This window comes from Sinocyclocheilus rhinocerous, unplaced genomic scaffold (assembly GCF_001515625.1).
Source record: "Sinocyclocheilus rhinocerous isolate Xijiao unplaced genomic scaffold, SAMN03320098_v1.1 scaffold787, whole genome shotgun sequence".
NCBI lineage: Eukaryota > Metazoa > Chordata > Actinopteri > Cypriniformes > Cyprinidae > Sinocyclocheilus > Sinocyclocheilus rhinocerous.
Window position 1 is genome coordinate 348,231 of NW_015662932.1, and position 23,695 is coordinate 371,925.

At 37.8% G+C, this 23,695-nt stretch overlaps 1 protein-coding gene across 1 annotated transcript in view; it reads left to right on the top strand.

Annotated features, from left to right (window-relative positions):
• The window catches only part of LOC107728438 (transmembrane protein 132C), a 234,746-nt gene that overhangs the window by 202,863 nt on the left and 8,188 nt on the right, over positions 1 to 23,695 (top strand). The window contains exons 6-8 of the mRNA XM_016538600.1: positions 10,100 to 10,308; positions 19,300 to 19,573; positions 21,462 to 21,653. Coding sequence (XP_016394086.1) covers positions 10,100 to 10,308; positions 19,300 to 19,573; positions 21,462 to 21,653 — 675 coding nt within the window. The remainder of the gene's footprint in view (positions 1 to 10,099; positions 10,309 to 19,299; positions 19,574 to 21,461; positions 21,654 to 23,695) is intronic.

Genomic DNA, 23,695 nt, shown 5'->3' on the forward strand with positions numbered 1-23,695 from the left:
CCCACAAAGCTATTCTGAAATGCTGACTAAAATAGGACATCTTTATTTAAAAAAACAAAAACAAAAGTGAAGCAGTTGTTTGCTGACATGAGGTCACACATTCTGCATGTTTCCAGACTAGCTGCTGGCTTTGTTTGATCTGTTTTACTGATGTAACCTGCTTGAGTTACTAGCCACACAGCTCAATATGTCTGAAGAGCAGACTGTAAATGCATCTCTTCTGATTTTGTCACAAATAGTGAGAATGTTGGCAAGTAAGGTCATTCTGACAACAACTTCAAATCAAAGCGCCTGAAGTTCTTTCGATCTTGTCACAAACAGCTGGATCAATTTCCAACTTCTGAGAACTTCAAGAGCATATGCGAGTGTTTGATAGTTGACCTTGATTAAAGTATGTAATTTTCACTCATCATCGAAATTCCTGGAAGCTATGTGCACTTGACATTTGTACTTGTACAAAGAGCACTTCCTACACATCCGAAACACAATGTGTATACAATATTTTGAGAGGTTTTTTTTCTCCTGCTATTTTTCTTCCTAATAGCCTTGATCCCTTTTTCCCCTTAATGTAATTGATTTAATATTGTTTATTTTAAAAAAAAACTTACATTTAATCAATTTACTGTGACACTTCATAAAAAGTAAACTGGCCAATAAAGCTACTTTATTTACCTGCCAAATCTAATCATTAATCACATTTGGTGCTTGGTAAAAGTCAACTTTGGATCCTCTTTACTTGGATGTAGGAAATTCAGAACAATTCTGTATTTTGGGGTTTGGTAAGATTTGTAATATTTTTGAAAGAAGTCTCTTATGCCCCAAACCTTGAACAGGTTTTGTATATTATTAGCATAATATTAATATGTTTCTAACACTTTTTCTTTGTGAACTGTTTTTCTGCTTGTTTAATTCACTTTATTAGATGAGCTAGTGCAACACTTTCCATTCATAAAGTTTTTGTCACATCATTTGTATGTAATTGCATGCAAACCACTTAAATGTGTGAAATGGAAGTTTACTTACTTTAATTGTGCTGGGACCATGTGAATAGTTGCTGGCATTAACTAAACCTGGGCATGGGATTTCAAGTTCCCAGCATGCTTTGCATGAAGAGTAAGGCCCAATCCCAATTGTACCCCTTAGCCCTTCCCCTTTCCCCTACCCCTCCGGTTCGCGCATTCACGTGAAGGGGTAGGGGTGTCTCAATTCTCTTTTGGTTGGAGGGGTAAGGGGAAGGGCCAGACAGCCCTTCAAACGAAGATTTTTCGGGACCACACTTCAAACGAAGGGGTATGAATTATTTCAGCGTAAACCGGGTTCAGGGGCAACATGGCTGCTCGAGCGAACAAAAAGACACACAAATGTAAGCATTTTTGACATTAATAAAGATTTTAACGAAATGTAATCATTTGTTTTATGTTACATTCAATCGTGAGTTCATATTTATGGTCATGTTACTCAAAGAAATGTTTGCAAAAAATCGCTAATATTTGCTAACTAACGTCATATCATTATAGACTGCACGATAGTGCCACAACATATTTTCATGTCTGATCAGGGCGATAACCACCATAGATAGACATTGAGGGGGGCTAGTCCCCCCAATAATTAGAAATCGCTAAACCCTTTTCTCAAATATTGCCAATTCGAGAGAGAGAGAGAGAGAGAGATGTGGCATGACTATAACAATGCAGGGCACTACATTATTTATTACCTACTCTGTAAAAATGCTACAGTAAAAAACTGTTAATTGGTTAACTGTAAGTTACCCTACCATATACAGTATGTTGAAAAAAATTGTAAATGGTTTAACATTGTATTATATGTAAACTGTAAAATGCTGTCAAATTTTAGTTTTTTAAAGGACATTATAAATGTGATATATTATATATAAATAATTCTATTATAATTACATTTTTACAAATATTTTCTCTTATTTTTTATCAGTAATTAATATTAAGGTGTTTTGTGACATTTAATGGTTTTCTTTGACTTTTGTCTAAATATTTTGCTATTGCGGAGATTTTTCATCTGATGTCTTCAAAACATTCAATAATTCCAACAGAAATGTGCATCATTTTTCATCTTGACCCACGCACAACCACTTTTCTTTCAGCCCAGAGTCCTAATTTTAACCAATGAGTTCAGTAGTTCACTTACTTTTACAATAACATGCTATGGTGTATAATAACGTATTGCAATTACTCAAACAAACCTCAGCTGACCATGTGAAAATATCTCCATAAAACATGTGCAGAATGACAAATCATTTTAACTGATGAGGATTAATGTTAAGTACACAAGTGTGACATTGTAGCTGAATAATGGATGGCTGGGCGTACACACTAATGCATAATGAATTTGCTTGGATCACAATCACTGTAGTGGGTTAGAAAGATAACCATTTTGATATGAATTTTCCATTTGCTTGGAGACTGATGCTCTGCGTTCTTTGGAACTAAATGATTATAAGGAGTGTTTCAGATTGAGAAATATTTTGTTTCCCCAGAGAGTGAAGCGGGGAAAAAAGCGATTGTCTTCCTATATCATGACCACCAATTTGGATATTAGATTATTATGTATAATTTTGAATCATTTTCTCCCAATTAATTTAATACAGAAACCCATCAACCAGCCCGTAGCCTCAACAATAGACAGTTAAAGAATGCATAATAGACTAAATTACACAATCTCTTTAGCAGTGCCAAAATTCTGAATAGCTATATTGTGCTGCATTATATCATGTTCTTACATGCTAAATAGAAAACATTAGCATTTTTATCTTTATTAGTGATTTAGCAGTGCTACATTGGTGAAAGCACACTAGTTATGCATTCATGTGCTGTTGCTAGTTGTTTAATTCATTTCTTTCCCCCACAAAGCTATTCTGAAATGCTGACTAAAATAGGACATCTTGATTTAAAAAAACAAAAACAAAAGTGAAGCAGTTGTTTGCTGACATGAGGTCACACATTCTGCATGTTTCCAGACTAGCTGCTGGCTTTGTTTGATCTGTTTTACTGATGTAACCTGCTTGAGTTACTAGCCACACAGCTCAATATGTCTGAAGAGCAGACTGTAAATGCATCTCTTCTGATTTTGTCACAAATAGTGAGAATGTTGGCAAGTAAGGTCATTCTGACAACAACTTCAAATCAAAGCGCCTGAAGTTCTTTCGATCTTGTCACAAACAGCTGGATCAATTTCCAACTTCTGAGAACTTCAAGAGCATATGCGAGTGTTTGATAGTTGACCTTGATTAAAGTATGTAATTTTCACTCATCATCGAAATTCCTGGAAGCTATGTGCACTTGACATTTGTACTTGTACAAAGAGCACTTCCTACACATCCGAAACACAATGTGTATACAATATTTTGAGAGGTTTTTTTTCTCCTGCTATTTTTCTTCCTAATAGCCTTGATCCCTTTTTCCCCTTAATGTAATTGATTTAATATTGTTTATTTTAAAAAAAAACTTACATTTAATCAATTTACTGTGACACTTCATAAAAAGTAAACTGGCCAATAAAGCTACTTTATTTACCTGCCAAATCTAATCATTAATCACATTTGGTGCTTGGTAAAAGTCAACTTTGGATCCTCTTTACTTGGATGTAGGAAATTCAGAACAATTCTGTATTTTGGGGTTTGGTAAGATTTGTAATATTTTTGAAAGAAGTCTCTTATGCCCCAAACCTTGAACAGGTTTTGTATATTATTAGCATAATATTAATATGTTTCTAACACTTTTTCTTTGTGAACTGTTTTTCTGCTTGTTTAATTCACTTTATTAGATGAGCTAGTGCAACACTTTCCATTCATAAAGTTTTTGTCACATCATTTGTATGTAATTGCATGCAAACCACTTAAATGTGTGAAATGGAAGTTTACTTACTTTAATTGTGCTGGGACCATGTGAATAGTTGCTGGCATTAACTAAACCTGGGCATGGGATTTCAAGTTCCCAGCATGCTTTGCATGAAGAGTAAGGCCCAATCCCAATTGTACCCCTTAGCCCTTCCCCTTTCCCCTACCCCTCCGGTTCGCGCATTCACGTGAAGGGGTAGGGGTGTCTCAATTCTCTTTTGGTTGGAGGGGTAAGGGGAAGGGCCAGACAGCCCTTCAAACGAAGATTTTTCGGGACCACACTTCAAACGAAGGGGTATGAATTATTTCAGCGTAAACCGGGTTCAGGGGCAACATGGCTGCTCGAGCGAACAAAAAGACACACAAATGTAAGCATTTTTGACATTAATAAAGATTTTAACGAAATGTAATCATTTGTTTTATGTTACATTCAATCGTGAGTTCATATTTATGGTCATGTTACTCAAAGAAATGTTTGCAAAAAATCGCTAATATTTGCTAACTAACGTCATATCATTATAGACTGCACGATAGTGCCACAACATATTTTCATGTCTGATCAGGGCAATAACTACCGTAGACATTGAGGGGGGCTAGTCCCCCCAATACACACATAAGACATAAATATATTAAATATATATAGTTGCTAAGTATCAATAAATAGTCTGATGTACTGGGGACAGCCTTTGTGTGACCCACCGTAGAGCATTTCTATATTGAACTTTATAAGGTAGAAAAATATGACTAATAGCTGCTTTATCATAAGAGTAGAAAAGCCTCTTAAGTCAAGAGAGCACTCGGGCATCACCACTTAATATAGATACACTACTCTTTAGATTTTGAGCAATGATATATATAATGTATGTATACAGTAGATGGCATGAACATTTGATAATGCTCTCTGGGAATACACTAGTAAAAACTTGTGAAGGTCGTGTGCAGTATCAGTAGTGTTAGATTGGGCACATAAAATAATAGTGCCCAATCAAGGTGGCATCTTTGAATACATTCAACCCTGTAAGTATGCGAAGGATCTGCAATAAAATCAAAAATTTATTGACCAAACCGTTGTGTAAAAACAGTATGTGTGTATTCAAGTGGTGTTGTGTATGTGTGTGTATTAGGAATCAATAATTCTTGGGCCATATACCATGATGCTGTATAGAGTGGAGCACAGGGGAGTGTTATCTGGGAATCTTTCAATACAGCCAGTGAGTTGTTTGATGTAAAGCACTATTGGGAGCCAGTCAGGTAAAACTGATGACCGCATAAAAAGGTGAGTTTAGATTACAGGTTCTCCCGAAAGGAGTGATGCAGACAGCTGATGTGGAGCTACATTAGTAGTCCAGCTGTGTCCAGTGTAGCAGATGAAGTGTTAAATATAAATAGGAGGAAGTAAAAGTTGAAAGTACTTTTCTTGGATGTATTTCACCTTTGATTATAAATAACTCCCTCCTTCGCTGAGGACCCACACACAAGGGGAAGGGGTAGGGGAAGGGTAAGGGGAAGGGGAAGGGGCATAAAATAGAATTGGGATTGGGCCTAAATCTTAAAATGAAGCATTATTTTAAGTGTTTTTGAGCAATATGAGAAATAGGAGAGACTTTTTTGCACTTAATGTTTAATGTTCTGTTACGTTGGATTTTGGAAGTTTCTGTTATGTAGGGGTTTGGGGAGTTAATGTGGTGAAGAATGGAGCTATTGTGTTCAAGGAAGGGTGGATGAATGTTGCTTTTTTTAATGAGAAATTAATTTTTGTTCTTGTGCTGTAAGTTAAAAACAGTTGCATTTAGTATGCTAAAGTTTGCTATTGCTAACTGCCTCAGATTCATTTGAGTTACTTTGATGCATTTAGTTTTATTAAGGTTTACTGAAATCAGTTAGGTTTACACTACATAAAGTATTCAATTTAATATGAGAATTAAAGTATTTAATTCTCCTGTAAGTTCACTTAGACAAGATTTCTTATACCAAAACGGTCATTATTTTGGTAATTTTACATGACCATTTGCACAGTCTGTCTGACCGTAAGAATGAAACTATAACAGTAATATACAACTTTTATATGCAAATGATCTCAATTATGATTGGCTAACCTCTTTACCAGTCAAAACTACTGTACCAGTGCTAATTTTGACATAAATCAGGATGGACTCATTTGCTGAATAGAGTTTATCTTTAAATGTTGATATGGGTGGATATATATCAGGAGCATTTAGTCCATATAAGCTGTGAGTGCTCTGTATACCCAAGCATTTGAGAAAAAGAGTTTGAGGACCGGATAAATATTAACAATGCTCTAAATTATGTGTCATTTGAGGTGTAACATAAGGCTTAAGATAATGAAATATGTATGTAGCTGTCTGTAAATTATATATTGAATTAGAAACTAATATGAAATAACGGTTAATCTGTACCAGTTATGGAGAGATTCAGGTGAGCAGATCCGCAAGGGCTTTTGCCCCTACGCTCTGTCTTTAATGTTGCACATTCTCATTGGTTTGTTGATGTCTTGCGCAAAGAACGTTTCATTTGTCATCTCTGAAAAAAAATTAGACAGCATTCCCAGTTAAAGACATATATTCAATACAGCCAGTGAGTTGTTTGATGTAAAGCACTATTGGGAGCCAGTCAGGTAAAACTGATGACCGCATAAAAAGGTGAGTTTAGATTACAGGTTCTCCCGAAAGGAGTGATGCAGACAGCTGATGTGGAGCTACATTAGTAGTCCAGCTGTGTCCAGTGTAGCAGATGAAGTGTTAAATATAAATAGGAGGAAGTAAAAGTTGAAAGTACTTTTCTTGGATGTATTTCACCTTTGATTATAAATAACTCCCTCCTTCGCTGAGGACCCACACAGTTGTAGTTTAAGACCCAGTTAATTGTGCTGTCAGACCTGCTCAGTCAAACACATGTATGAGCCGCCTCTTCATGGTCCGGCCCTCTCGTACCTCTGATGGCTGCTTGATTGGATGTGTCTGACAGGTAGTTAATTTTCCAGACCGAATAGTCTTGGCTGTAACATTGTGGTGTGAGATTCTCCAGTCTATGGCAGTGATTAATGATGACGCCCTGTGTGTTGTGTGTTTGTGTGCCTGTGTGTGTCTGTAACAATAGATTTGAGCTGTACAGCATTGGAATGGAGTGATGTAGGAATAGTTTAAATGTGCTCTATTAATCAAAGTAGTTACAGTAAACTTTCTAGAATTTACCTGCAGTTAACTTTTTATTAAAAGGCAAGATGTAATAAAACATATAGTCTCATATGCTCACCAACACTCTTAAAAATAAAGGTTCTTTGTTGACATTGATAGTTCCATGAAGAACCTTCACCATCCATAGAACCTCTCCATTGCATAAAAGGCACTTTTAGTGGAAAAAGGTCCTTTAGATTATTAAAATGATTCTTTATTGAACTGTTCACTTAAGGGATCTTTTCTTCTATGGCATTGCTGTGAAAACCCCTCTTTTGGAACCTTTATTTTTAAGAGTGAAGGCTGAATTTATTGGATCAAAATACGGTAAAAACAATAATATTTTAAAATACTATTTGTGACGAGTGGGGGCGGGGCCGAGAGCCATGGGAACGGAGCGGTATAAAGCTTGCATATATATTTATTGTTTATCTATTTTAAAGAAATACGTCCAAATAATATGCATCAGCTTGTTTTATTGATGCTCCTGCAGCTCTCTAGTGGATTTCTTATTAACCTTTCCACCATTGATTGCATGTTTCAGTCAAGAGTATTTTTATACTTATTAAAGTTTATGAAATTGAATGTCCACCATACAAATATTACTAATGACATTTGTCCCCTTTGGATTTGGTTTATGAACAAGTTATTAGTTAATAAGTTGTTTCTCCATCATTTACTGACAAATGAGACCCTCATTATGTTATTGAGTTATTACAGTGGTTCCTGTGTATCTGGACTTGTAAACGTGGATTTCATTCCTAAAAGCTGCACTTAATTGCTATTAAAAATAATTACAAAAATGGCAAAGAAATGTTATATTTTTGTCTTCTAGTGTGATTTTTTTTTCAGTGTGGCTGAAATGTCCAAATAGTTTTTGGGGTCACTGTGTTGAATATAACAGTGTTAAATCTATTAATTCATCATGTTAACAGTTTAACTTTGGCAGCCCTAGAAAACTGTCTAAGCATCTTCACACTCAGACTTTGTTGAAGTAACAGAGATAATGCTTTGGAACCAGAGCAAGAGGAAACTCTGACAGCAGACAATTCTATCAATCAGACAAGCATGAAACAAACTCTCACGGCTCTAACAACCCTTAAGTGTAGAAAGCAACACACCATGGTGCTCTGATGCTGGATTAGACGTCTCACTCAGCTCTGGGAGTGTGTGTAATGTTCAGCAAGAGGATGAGGCCGCCCTTCTGTCTTCTCTGTGAGTGTGTGTCTTATGATGGGCTGTTGTATTTACTCATCATTATTAACCAAACTGCTGCCCATTTTTCCAGCAGCCATCTGGAAAAGAAAGGCGACTTGTGGGCCCTGGCTCAGCTGTTTGCTGCCAACCCATGCACACTGACACTAACACGCAAACATTTGTTTTTCTGTCATGACGGGGCAGTCAGATATACAGTATTTATTTAATTATTTTTATTTATTTATTGATAGATATGCATACTTTTATTGAGCAAGGACATATTGATCAAAAGTGAAAGAACAGACATATATAATGTTTTAAAAGATTTCTATTTCGAATGATGTTATTTTGAATTTTGTTTCCATCAAATAATCCTGAAACAAAATGAATCAAAAAACTTGTGCAGCAAATCAGCATGTAAGAATGATTTCTGAGGGATCATGTGACTGATGTAATGGCTGCTGAAAATTTTGCTTTTGATCACAGGAATGAATTAAAATATATTACAATAGACAAGAATTATATTGAATCAAAATAATATTTTAAAATATTACAATTTTTACTGTATTTTTGATCAAATAAATGCAGGCTTGGTGAGCAACTTATGGTAGTGTGGTGTAAATATTTCTATATTTTTAGATTTTCATAAAGACATTTAGGCTACATTCACACTGCAGCAAAATGTGGCCCTAATCTGATTTTTTTTTTTTTTTTTTTAATCTTTTTTTTTGCTCATATGTGATTTTTTTTTTTCATGACAGTGTGAACAGCACAAACCACATGGAATCTGATCTTTTTTATTCTTATTTGGGCCACTTCCATATGTGGTCCTAAATCTGATTCAGGCCAGATGTTTTGCAATGAGACCTCAATCTGAATAGTCATATCAGAATTCATGCGACTATTTCGTCACTCTAGATTGTCATTCGTCATAATTCTGCACTGATGGGAGTCACTCCAGAGATTTTACATACTGGTAGTCTTTGATCACCCTGTGAATATGACAGACGGTTGCAGAGGTGTCAGTGGAGATACAGTGAGGTGTTGAACTCATAAGTTTTACATTGACAGATTTACACAAGCTAAACTTACGGGGTCGCACCGTAAATATTAAAAAAAATTTCTCTCTTTCTCCTCGCCTTTGTACTGCTTATCACCTGTTCACATTTACAGTCTAAATTGACATATCATAGACCTTTAAAAACACTATATTATAGATCAAACCCTGAAAATGTTTGACATTTTTAGAATAAAAATACCTATTTCATTTATGAATCATTTTAGTTGAACTGAGAAAATTTTCAAGTGATAACAGATCTAGTACACACACACACACACAGAGTTATACATTCAGTTTTTACCTTAAGATAACAGGTGCTGTTTTCGTCTTGGGCATCTGTAGTACTCTGTTAAATGAGAGTACTGCTTTTAGCTTTAGGTAGAAACCAATAGAGCAAATGAAAGAGATGAGAACAACTTTTCAGTGAACCACTCTGTCGAGAGATTGTGGGAGCCAAGATAAAAATACACCCCAGAAATGTTAAGACGTGGGATACTTAATCGTGACCTAAATCTGTGTAGGTGAATGTTGTGGTCAATTCTTTGTTTTAAATCATAACTCAAGAAAATACTTATACCAGAACATTAACTTTTGACCGAGAGTCAAGGCTGACTTTTCAAAATCAAATAGACTTCACTGCCAATCCATTTCAAATATACCTTGTCTTTTGCTCAGATGCATTGTATTGATTTTGGTAATGTGAAGTTGTGTCCTGGGAAGATTAATCCACTGTTCTTTTATCACTTCTCCATCACTGACATCCTTTTTTTCTGCTCTCAGGTATCAGACAGGTGTGATTACGTCTACGTGAATGGCAAGGAGATGAGAGGACGGGTCCAAATGCTGCTGAACTTCACATACGGTCACCTGAGGGCCCAGCTGGAGGTGAAGGTCTGGATTCCCAAACTGCCTCTGCACATCGAAGTTTCAGATACCGAACTCAGTCAGATCAAAGGCTGGAGGATTCCCGTAAACAGTAACGCCCAGAGGTACGAAACTTTGTGTTGGATTCTGAGAATATTGAGTGATCAGTAGACCTGTGCTGAATCTGCATGCACAGTGAAAACAGTGAAAAGCAGATTTCCCCAGAATTCAAACACCTGTCACTCACAGAGTTCTGTACCTCTCAACTCACAGTCTGATTGTAGCATTTTGCAATCTGTTATGGCAAGGATTCAACCAGGGTGCTGTGAATGTACACCAGGTGGTCTCTGTGTGTGTGTGTGTGTGTGTGTGTGTGTGTGTGTGGTCTTTAAAGGTTCATCCTTAACTGACCGGTCTTCAAACAGAACAGAATTAAGCAGTTATATTATCAAATTGAACAAATGCGTTAAAGGAATAGTTTACCCAAAATTTTAAATTCTGTCATGATTTCCTCATTTAAAATCCATATGATTTCATTCATCTTCAAAACAAAAATGGAAGATATTTGTCATGACACCAGAGAGATTTCTGTCCCTCACTGAAAGTCCACTCCGCCAAAATTGTAATACTTCAAAAAGTTCATAAAGTAATCCATATGAATCGAGTGGTTTAATCTAAGTGTCCCGAAGAGAAAGGATCGCTTTATATGATGAACAGATTTAATTTAGGTTTGTTTTCACATATGAAAAAATGGAAAATGGAAGCTCAACTGTACTTGCTTGAATTGTGAGGACAAACCTCAGCAGTTCTTGTTCATCACACAAGCACTTTTAAACTTCCATTTTTGTAGTGCCAAAGATTTGGCAGAATGGACTTTCAATTAAAGGACAGAAATCTCTCGGTTTTCATTAAATATATTGGTAACACTTTACTTAAATCCTTTATGTATAATGCATTATAAAGGGTTATTAAGGGGTATAATGCATTAAAAATATTCATAATGGGCGTTGTAATACATTATATCTTGACGTAAATAATTATAACCGAATATAAAATGCATAGTGTAAGAATGAATTGATAAGTGTTATAATGCATTAAATGTGGTTACAATTACTCATGAGATTGTATAATGCATTATAAGGTACATTACAAGGCATAATTAATGCATTAAAACTACTTTTATAATGCTTTAAGTAAAGTGTTATCTTCTTTGGAGTTTTGAAGATGAATGAATGCCTTGTGGATTTAGAACAACATGAGTGAGAGTAAAAATTGGCACAATTTTAATTTTTGAGTAAACTATCCAAAAATTGAATTATATGTTTATCATTGTTACCATAAAAAATGTATGGTAAAATATTAACTTTGACAGCCCAAAATTTGTTTTAAAATAAGTAAGTAAATAAAAAAATGTAGCTAATTTATTCTATATTTTTGGTTGGGAACATTTTTGAGTAAACTATCCAAAAATTGAATTATATGTTTATCATTGTTACCATAAAAAAATGTATGGTAAAATATTAACTTTGACAGCCCAAAATTTGTTTTAAAATAAGTAAGTAAATAAAAAAATGTAGCTAATTTATTCTATATTTTTGGTTGGGAAAGAGCAAAAACCTTTTATAACATCAGTGGTGGGTCTCTGTGATCAGCTCATAAATGTTGACAGCTCTACAAATGCAGAGGCTGAAAATCCTGCAGTTAGAAACTTAAAAGGGAAAAATTAAGAAAATTCTGCAATGATTGTTTTAAATATGTGAATATGGCACAGAAAAGGAGATGTCTATCCCTAGCAAGCACATGAAAACTTCAAAATAATCAGATATATGAAGACAAATCACAACAACGTTCAGCATAATCCAGCAGAGTATTTTTTGGGATAAACAAAAAACATTTAGAAAAAAAAAAATAAGTTAAAACTTTAAAGTGAAAATGCACTGAAATCCTTTATATCGATTTGTACTGTGAGTGGTGAAGTGAAGGAATGTGAGAAGCCCCACACAATCACAGAGAAACAGATCTTACAAGCAGCTCTGGAGTGTGAAACCATTAAACAAACTATCTGTTGGGCAGTACAGTAATGCCGTGAATCCGTGATAGGACAATGGATGTGATACAAAGGATGTAATAGGCCTCCTCCTTGGCTTAGAATCAAATAATGTTATGATACATCTCGCATCTGGTTGGATTGTTGCACTTGGAGCTTTTTCTAGAAAGCTTTCTTATGGGGAAAATGAATATGAATTCCAGAGTGGACACTGTTGAGCTCCATTGAAAATTAATAGCACTAAGTTTGCATTTATTTCATTAACAACCATCATATAATGCTTTGCTTATAGATCAAAAGTTCATATTAAGCATTCATATTGATTTCATTCAAACCTGTATGAGTTCACATTCATATCAGAGTATGAAAATGTATTAATCAAAGCATTTCTAATTATAAATATGCATAAAAAGAAAATCTAGCTTTTGGTGGTCCCTGGATTGGTTAAAAGTCTGTGAATCTGTAAAAGTAGGAAATCCTTGAGTTATGAAACAGCCACATTACAGGGGGTTGATCATTTTAAACCTATTGCAAATGCTCCTGGCTGCAATTTCCCAGCATGCACCTTTAATATTTTGTCATCATTCAAACCTGAAGTATGGGGATACATTTCACTTCTCTCCTTATAGCCTACACGGATCCACTTGGGCTTGTGAATTCAAAATAGAATAAAGTCAATATATACGATTTCCTGAAGGTATGGAGGCAGTTTCCTCTGTCTCCATTTCCATATGTCCCATGTGGCACAATGATTCACAACGTGTGTGAGAAGCTGAGAATACAGAATATAAAATATGAAGCTCTTCATGTCAGACTTTGTTCCATGTTTTGTGTGTGTTTTGTTCCCCACGTGCTCCATGTCCTGGTTTTCCCCCGTACTTCTATGCCCATATTTGGTCCATCCTGTTCCTGTCCCCATTTAGTTCTATATGTTTCAGCTGTGTCCATGTCCATGTGTGTTTCCATGTGTAGCGTGCTGTCTTAAACGTCGATCCCCGTTCCTACGTGTGTGTCCTGATTGTAAATAAAGACTATTCATGGTGAAATCTCCTACGTCTCCTTCGCTCCTCGCTCCGACACAGTAGGCAACACCATCAATTCTCTGTTCTGGCTCGGGGCCAACTACCATCACCCCATAGACCTCCCAGACACCAAGGGACTATGCTGGAGGGAAGGGATCTACCGGTGGTCTGGGGAGTGTCTGGGCCCGAGCCAGAACCAGCCAGAGCTCGCTTCAGTGTCGGCTCCAGCCCCCGAATCCGGCCCAAAGTAGGCTCCTGTTCCCGAGATTAGCCCACGGAGGGCTCCTGTCCCCGAGTTTAGCCCAGAGAGGGCTCCAGTCTCCGAGTTTAGCCCAGTGAGGGCTCCAGTCCCCGAGTTTAGCCCAGAGAAGGTTCCAGTCCCCGTGTCTAGCACAGAAAGGGCTCCAGTTCCCATGTCCAGCCCAAGGAGGGCTCCAGTCCCCAAGTCAAGCCCAGGGAGGGCCACAGTTCCCGAGTTAGGCCTACAGAGGGCCTCTAAAGACAATATTCTCCCCAAGGATTTTTTTTTGGGAGGGGGGGTAGTATGGGTCCATCCGTAGTGGCCTGGCCGAGTGGCGAGGCCAAGGCCACGGAGGCCATCCAGTCATGGCCTTCTGAGTTCCCTGCTCCGCCATGGATTCCTAGTCTGCCTGATACGCCATGGCTCCCCGAGCTGTCTGCTCCGCCATGGCCTCCTGAACTGCCTGCTCCACCATGGCCTCCTAGTCTGCCTGCTCCGCCATGGCCTCCTGAACTGCCTGCTCCACCATGGCCTCCTAGTCTGACTGCTCCGCCATGGCCTCCTGAACTGTCTACTCTGCCCATGGCCTCCTGAGTTCCCTGCTCCGCCATGGCTTCCTAGTCTACCTGCTCCGCCATGGCGCCCCGAACTGCCTGATCCGCCATGGGTCCCAGAACGTGTACTGCCCTGGAGGCCTGCCGTCCCGAGTAGGCCTGTCCTGAGGGGCCTCCAGAGTGCCCACCCTGGAGTTATGTGTGTGTTTCTAACATTACAATTAAAAGAAGGGTTTGTGCATGTAACTCATAAACAACCCTTATATTAAACGTCAAGCACAATTGTATTACAAATAATTCCTACAAATGCTCATATGATACCTCATGCATGATCTAAATATCATTGAAACTTAAGAGTATGCTCTTTTAATTTGGAGCAGCAAGTAACTAGCTAGCAACACCATAACAACACCCAAGAAATGCAAATGCAGAGAAAGTTGTTCTCCAACTTTTTTTTTTTTTTTTTTATGTCGAAAAAATTTTTTTTTGCTGATACCTTGTAATGGTAATGTGTTTTGTGTATTTGCCATCTACTATACGTCATGCACGGATTTGAAATCTCTGTTGAAATTAAGGTGCATGTGATCAGTATATAATGATGATTTTTGGACAACACTAGTTAAGTTGGACTTAAATGAGACAAGTGAGCAAGCCCTACACCAGCAGGATCTTCATAGATCTGTGTCTCCGGTAGTGGGAGGTTGTCTGTCAGTGTGGATCGAGTGGACTCTAATGAGGGGCTCGATTGCCGTCCTCCTGACAGCCTCAATCTCGGAGAACACTAACAAGATGGCCACCTGATGCAATCATATTCTGATTCAGTGACAGAGCCCCAAAGTCCATCCTAATGTCGCAGTCTTGTGGCAATAATGCACACTGCAGTGGTGACACCTTAAGAACCCACTCACTCATAGTTTTCATCACACTAGTTACTTCAGCAGCACCCACACACTGCTTGGTGTCTCTAGTTCAGTCAAACTGAGATATAAAAACAATAGTTTAAAATGGGTCATTAAATTTACACCGTTTTTGAAGATGGGGGCCCACAATGTAAATGGAATGACAAGTTTTTCTTATGAATAGTAATTAGGCCATGCTGACATAGGTAACAGGGTTGCGAACATTTCACTCAATGTTTAATGGCTTGGCCAATGAATGTCAACTACTTGGAGTTTGAGAAAGAGTTTAAATTGTAAAATGTCCCATTAAAGTCCCAATTAAACAGTATTTGAATGTCACTGCCTTGTGGTGCAACCACATTTACCATCGTTTGGCACGTATTTGTGGGTACATTTTAACCATTCAAGAGGAATTAATGCAACTGGGTTCATGTGTGATTTCATGTGAAGGCAAAATATTTCAAGTTCAAGTTTTCCTGTATGCTAAAACTATATCAAATTGTGTTCCAATAAGAAAATGAATAAATGGAAGCCATTAAAAATTATATATTTTATCAATCATCTTTTTTCTTTCTTTTTTTGTCTTTATTGCATAGGACAGTAGGAGACTGACGGGAAATGTCTGATCCAAAACGTAACATGTTTTTGTATATCTTGTTCTGATAATGTAATATATAATTTAAAAGACATTATTTCCCTGCTGGAAAAAAAAACAATAGACACCATCACAAAATTTGTAATGGTTTTACTGATTATATTGGGACTTGTATTGGTTTTAATGGAAACTGTAATGGAGCCTGTGGGTTTCTACTGGTAATTGGTCACCTTCTATTGGTGGCTTGTTAAAACCACTAAACCCTAATGGAATATGTCCCAAAACACAATACAGAAAAACATTTTTCAATGGCTTTAATGGTTAAAAGTCAATCATTTGTAATGGTTGTAATGGTATTAGTAGTGGAAACCAATATAATTTCTGTGATGGTTTCTATTGATTTTTTTTTTCAGCGGGATTGGATGAAAAAAAAAAAATTTTTTTAAATACTATGGAAGTCAATGGCTGTTATAAACATTCTTCAAAATATCTTCGTGTTCAACAGCAGAAAGAAATTCATACAGGTTTGGCGCAACATGAGGGTGAGTAAATGATGATGGAATATGCATTTTTGTGGGCTGAACTATCTCTTTAAAAATGTTCAGCCAATGAAATAGCTTTCATTCCAGGCAGTTTAGGATTCTGCAGGTGAAGAGGTTCTTGCATGACTTCATGCAGGATTTTTTTAACAGCTGACTAAGTCTGGTTTAGAGCCTTCACTCGGTTTTTGGGCTCCTGTTAATTGTGTTCTTGTTAGCAAGGTTGTTTTGAGGTATCAAAACAAAATTTGTTGAATCTTACCCAAATGACTTCATCTCCACATGTACCCTCTAAAACACATGCTGTTAAATGAAGGACTTCATCGTCAGCACATCACGACTAATTAGCCTGCCTCCGCTAGCCACGCTCACCTAGCGCTACAGAAAGTCAAGGGCCTCTGTCAGCAGTTTATGAACATGTGTTCGGCGGCCCAGACGCTCATTAGCAAGAGCTAGAGTTGGCTCTCACAGCTGCAGTCCGGTCTACACAGCGCATGCCAAAGTACATTCATCTCTCCTGTGATTATCACAATGTGAACATGTTTAGCAAGGATGAACGAGCATGTTAAAAACGGCAAATTCACCTTACATTTGTTTTACTTGACCCGGAGACATTTTTCATGCAAGAGAGGAGAAAATGTCCATTTTGGCTCATCGTCTGAAAAAGTGGCAGAGGAACGTGTGTGTTTTGCATTCACCACTGATTTCCCTCTCCACACATTCTCATTTATATTTATTGTGGCATAACAGGGATGACCTTGCTGATGTAACCGCATTACGGTTTGGTGCTAGTGGGCACTGATGATCCATTTGTTTACCGCTATATGTGTGTATGAGAGAGAGAATCGCAAGGCTCTTCGTCCTCTGCCAAATGCGTTGCCAGTTGGTCCGTGTAGTGCGAGAGAGAGAGAAACTGACCCGAGAGAGCGTTTTTGTGCTCGTGCCAAGCCTGTAGTGTGTAGAGTGCCAGGCTGGCCAGAACTTTACAGCCTGGTGTTAACAGTGTTCTCTCAACACCAGGCAGGCATGATAAATTCTGACCGCTGGGAATGACTATTCCTGTTTATATCAAGGAATGACGCTGTGTGAGAGAGATATGTGGAGCTGATTGCCCCCTTAAGGGACATCTGTCTTCTCTGTGGAAAATATTGTTTATTGAATCGTCTTCAGACCTCCTGTGTAGGCAATAACTGAGTGCTGACACTGTGATCTCACCCAGAACAACTGATGGCTAAATCACAAAATGCCACTTGTTAATATCTCTTCCCTTCCCATGAAGCCTTTTTTTTTTTACGGTGGAAAGTCCATGGAAGGATTTTCATGTCATAATAAGGTTGCACTTATTTTCTCTTACAAAGGGTGAAAAAGTAGAGCAGTGTTTGGATCATTTTGCAAACGTTATTGTTCTTAACTAGCCAATAAATGCTGACTACCTGGAGTTTGAGGGGAAAAAAAAAAAAGTAAAATGTCCCCAAAAGGTATTTGGACCTGGAAGTCATAATTATAGCAGTTTTTGAATGTCACTGCCTTAAAGTGCAGTCAAATTCATAATTGTTCGGCATTTCAGGGTTATTATTGTTAACTAAAACTAAACCCATAAAAGATGCCATTACTTGAAATAAAATGAACATTAACTGAAATAATTAATTGAAAAAAATAAGCATAAAAATTTGAGTTAGTTTCTCTTTTTTGTTCAGTTTAAGCTGTACAAAAATGAAAACTAAATGAACTAAAAAATAAATCTTAATAAAAAATTATATAGATATGTTAAAAAAAATAATAAAATGGCAAAACACAACACAATTACTAAAACAGAAAATATAAAAATAGTATATGTATAGAAAATATTTTAATAAAATCTAATACAAAAATTAACAAAAACTAAACTTTTGCTGAAAATCACACATTTACAAGCATAACAAAATATCAAAACAAGTGCTGTTTATTAGATAAAATAAATATAATATATAAGAATAGTACAAACATACTTTTTAATTACGTTTTTTTTCAACTGCTTACACACATTTTCAAAATGTTGCCTCTTTTTTTCAAAACTTTACACACAAATCCAAGAAATTCACACACAAAATGCAAAATGCCTCACATCTCTTGCAAAATGAAGCACTAACACATCTCAAAAGCAAACATTTGCAAACACCTTTGCCATACTATTAATTCCTGTTAGATTTCTGTGTGTTACATAGAGATTTGTGTGTTGTGTTTTGCAAAAAGTGTTTTCAGTCAAGGGCCAAGAATTAGTGTATGGTTTTGCAGATTTGGTGTGTGGTTCTGGTGTTTGAGTGTCAGGTTTTAGGGATTGTTTGACAAGTAAAGATTTTGTTAATTTTTTTATAAATATACTATTGCTCATTGGTAATTTGTGTTAGTTCATATTAATGTAAACTTTTTTGCAGTCACGAGCAGTAAGGGTCTGAAGAAAGTATTTATTAGGTGTGTGTGTGTGTGTGTGTGTGTGGTAAGAGAGAGAAATAATGAGGTGGAACAAAACAATTGTTCTGCATGTGAGTGGAGGATTTTTTTTTTCATGCTGTAATTGTTGTATGTGATTGCATTATGAAATGGGTTCAATTACAGTGCTGAGAAAGTCAATCTGCCACATTAACATACCTACACGCACTGTAATCTGATCCAGCGGACCTACACACACACACCTTCCTCACAGATAGCCAGAAATCAATTTAATGCAATCTCTTTTGTTTAAACACAACAGAGAGGTTTTCTTCCAGTGATTTTATGTTTTTGCTGTATCACGCAAAAAAGCACATTAAGTGCTCAAATATGAATTAAGTCTTCAAATATGAATATGTTATTTGTGAATCTCTTTACCTTAATCCAGTGGCCTCTAACATCAAACACATGAACAGTCCTGAATGAAAGCAAAAGCGTCATTGTATTTCCAGCTCTTTTTGTAAATGTCACTCATTAGAGCATTAGAGTCGTAGAGCATTTAATATGCTTAATTAGCTTCCCATGATTGGGTGCATCAGCCTAATGAAGCTTAATTTAGGCGTGTCAACAGATATTTCTGTAAAAAAAAAGGTTGTTTTGTGAAACGTTTCATAAAAAAATCTTTCATGAAACCTTTGAAGAGGTTAACAAAACATGATTGGGTAAAACAGTAAATATGCTGAAGTTTACTAAAAAATAATGAAATGTAATCTTGGTGCAGATTCAAACTTTTATCCTTTCCATTCCCAGATCAACGCGGGACAGTGAAGATGACGATGATGAAGAGCGGAGAGGAAAGACGTGTACTCTGCAGTACCAGAGGGCCATGGTGCGTGTGCTCACACACTTTGTGGCTGAATCCTCAGAGACGCGAGCTCAGGTGGTCCACATGCTGGGCAGCGATTGGCAGGTGGATATTACGGAGTTAGTCTGGGACTTCCTGAAGGTAGAGAATCCACGAATCGCTAGGCTGAGAGAGGGACGTGTTTTGGAGGGTATGGATACAGGCATGACCAGCATTCAGGTATGTATATTTTCAATATTTATAAACCCTGTCTGCTAATGTCTGCCAATTTAAAGTCAATGTGTACACTTAAAAAACGTACACTGATGTGTATTCAGGGTGTAAGGAAAATATGTTTTCAATTTTTACTTGCTGGTTACGCCACAAGACATTTTTAGTGCCATTGTTCACCCAGAAATGAAAGTTTTCTCGCCTTCAAGCAATCCAAGATGTAGTTTGTTTCTTCATTGGAACAGATTTGGAGAAATTTAGGATTGTATTACTTGCTCACCAATGGATCCTCTGCAGTGAATGGGTGCCGTCAGAATGAGAGTCAAACAGCTGATAAAAACATCACAATAATTCACAAGTAATCCACACGACTCCAGTCCATCAGTTAATGTCTTGTGAAGTGATAAGCTGGTTTCTAAGAAACAAATCCATCCAGACATTTTAACTTTATACTGTCACCAAAATATGAGTCCATTATCTGTAATAACTCTTTCTTCAGTGAAAATGTCCATCCCCTGTTGTCCTCTCACATCAAAATCCACCGGTTTGTTTGTTTGGAGCTGTTTTGGACTGTTTTCATTTGTAAATGGTGATGTGTGCATATTTCTCTCCTGATTTAGAGACTTCTTTTTGACTGGAGAAAGCAATATACGCTGGGGAAGTCGTGGCCTAATGGTTAGAGAATCGGACTCGTAACCCAAAGGTTGCGGGTTCGAGTCTCGTACCGGCAGGGATTGTGGGTGGGGGGAGTGAATGTACAGCGCACTCTTCCACCTTCAATACCACGACTGAGGTGCCCATGAGCAAGGCACCGAACCCCCAACTGCTCCCCGGGTGCCGCAGCAAAAATGGCTGCCCACTGCTCCGGGTGTGTGTTCACGGTGTGTGTGTGTGTGCACTTTGGATGGGTAAATGCAGAGCACTAATTCCGAGTATGGGTCACCATACTTGGCCACATGTCACGTCACTTTCACTCACTTTTATTATGGATTAGAGGAATCTCATTTTGGCCGGAAACAACAGTTTGAAGTTAAAAATGTCTTATTGATGGATTTATTACGAACATGCAACATTTTGCTTCACAGTATGTTAATTGGAGTCATGTGGACTCGACTGGAGTGGTGTGGATTACTTGTAGATTATTATTGTGATGTTTTTATCATTTGTTTGGACTCTCATTCTGACGGCACCCATTCACTGCATAGGATCCACTGGCGAGCAAATTGCTAAATGCTAAATTTGTCCAAATCTGTTCTGATGAAAAAACAAACTCATCTACATCTTAGATGACCTGAGAGTGAGTACATTGTCAGTACATTGTACATTTTTTTCAAAACTACATGATTTTTTTTCTTGAAAATGGTAGGTTTTTAAAACCTCATGAAACCAACGCGAATACAAAGAGTACATTTCTAAGGGCTTGTCACATTTTAAACTAGATTTTTTCAGTTTCTTTGTCATTGACTTGTTCTGTACATCAAGTACCATCACTGTACCTTGGTACTCCCAGCTTACTTTTTCTGCAAGGCTGAACACAGCCAATACTAAGATGTTAACTTTTTCGCAGCTCACTTTTCTTCAGTAAAGTGGGCTGATATTGCAGCGTACATGTGTCTGAGGAGGTGTTAGTCATCTGAATTTATTTTGTTTTTCCTGTCTGCTTTGAGACCAGATACCTAATATGTGCTCGTCTGCAGTGAAAGTGTGGGCAGGCAGGAGACTGTCTGTAACACCTTTTTATTGCATCAATCACTAGACGGGGTTTACAGCTCTGTGTTTTTGATATTTCTCCCTGTAATTGGAGGTAATCCCTGTGGGCAGCGCTGTCTCCACCAACCCGGATTGCTTATGATGCTTGTATTTAATAATGTGCTTTTGTGTGTATGCTCTGCTCTAGGTTCTGTCCCCGCTGTCAGACTCCATCCTGGCAGAGAAGACGGTGAGGGTTGTGGATGATCGAGTGGCCATCACTGAACTGGGCCTGCAGTTGGTCAGTGGTCTCACACTCAACCTGCAGCTCAGCACAGGAAGTAACCGAGCCATCAGCGCCACAGCAACCACACAGGAAGTGCTAAGCAATCCTAAACAGGTAATTTCAAAGCACAAAAACAGAATATTCACCGTTTTCCTGAACAACCAATGGGTGCCGCTATAACTCACTACTGTTATACTGTTTAAATCTAATTAAATATCATTGTAGAAGCTACAAGAGTTAAATATGAGCACCGATTCAGTATGTGACGTTTACCACCACACAAATAAGGTTTTCTAAAATGAAATAACCATATAGAAAATGAACAAATCAGAGAAAGAAGTCTATGACTTGTGCTGAAGACACAATTTCGTTGACAATAAAGCTATAGAACTTAACCCTTTTAATTGATCACTCATATAATACGTACATGCATTGGGATGAACCAGAGTGAAATGATAGCCAGGACAGGAGTTTTGTTAATGTAAAACATCTTTTAGCTCGTTTTATTTTTGATTACGTTGTTTCATTGTAAGATTCAAACAGCTATACTCTCTTGGAAAACCATTTGGTGTGCATTTCTCTGGAAAATACTTCCAAGAAAATGCTCTACTTGCAGTCACTAACAGTAGTCCATTATATTACGACGCCTTTGAAACTCACTGCAATTCCCTCTTTCTATAACAGCCTATTAAGGAGCATTTTTCTACACTGGTCATTTGTTGCACAAGTGTGATGTATAACCTAGGGATGAAAGTAACTACGGTTGCCCATGGTTAAATCTGTCATGCTTAATTATGGCTTTGTTAATGGTCTCAGAGGAGGTGGTGAATGTGCAGTGCCTCAGTAGCCTACCTGGACTCAATATAATTATCTTCTAGTTGACAGTCTTAATCAATATGACGCACCTCAGTTTAGGATCAGCGCAGTGCTGTTAGTTCAATCCTTTAAATTAAGCAAGACATACATGTGTCTGTGTGTCTCAGAGGCTCTGTTAATTCTTGTGGAACTTGGTATGACAATGCATATTAAGTACCACTGGTACTGTACCAGAGCTGTTTTTCATGAACACATGAATTTCAAGCAAGTTTCAAACTAAGAGAAATGTATTCTTCCTCATCTTTATGCACAATTACCACTAAAATGGTTTCAAAACCAAGTGAGCTGCACATTTTCTACAAAGGCGGCATCCTAAATGGTATTTTACACTGTATGTGATTGTTTGCAAGCTTTTCTTGTGATCTCGCCATCGCACGTGAGCAACAAGCTGTAACGGTTATCTTTCATGGTGTGCAGCGCTGTCCCCGATCTGCGATCTGCCACGTGTCTCCTATTGAAAATGAACTGAGAACATGCAGATGGTGTGCACCATGTAAAATGTGCTTAAAATGTCTGTAGTTGAAATAGAGCTCTACACTATTAGACATTTCTGTAATTTCTACAATTATTTACTGTATATCACCCAGTATAATACTGCAAATTCGCTTTACAGTAAATAACTGTAATACCCTTTGTATCATGGGAATTTTCTGTGACGTCAAACCCCACATACAGTGACTTACTCTATTTTTTTAAATTGCTGTATACTACTGTATTTGATGTAGCGGCCTCTTTGGCGCCATTCTATTGAGGCTGCTTTATTTTTCTCATTTCTCGCATTTGGATTGACAAGATTTGACTTACACCGTGTCTACAACGCCGCAACAGCTTGGGACTGACTACACTGGATGTTACATCGCTTGTAATGATTGGAAAATCCATTTGTCCTTCATGTCAGAAACAGCACGAGTGCTTGGAGTACATCTGTACGTCAGAAATATACCAGGGCATCACTTTACTGTCCGCATCCACTGTAGATAGTATAATGGGTTCTACATTTTCTTTTGTTGAATCGCGCCGCGCCACTCTCGTCCGAGGAAGACACGGAACCAGCGCGGCAGCGCTGCGGGTTTTGCCCATAGACTGTAAAAAAACATGGACGTAGTGTCCGTGACGTCACTCGTAGGGTTCAGAAGAGCATTTTTGAAGCCTAAAGAGGGCGGAGCCGACCGCCGCCATCTTGGCAGCGCGTCACTCCCGGATAATCGAAAATGGGCAAAAAGGCGGGACGTGGGTGAAGCTGAGGCGCTAGTTGCTGAAACCACGCCCGTCTATGGTGA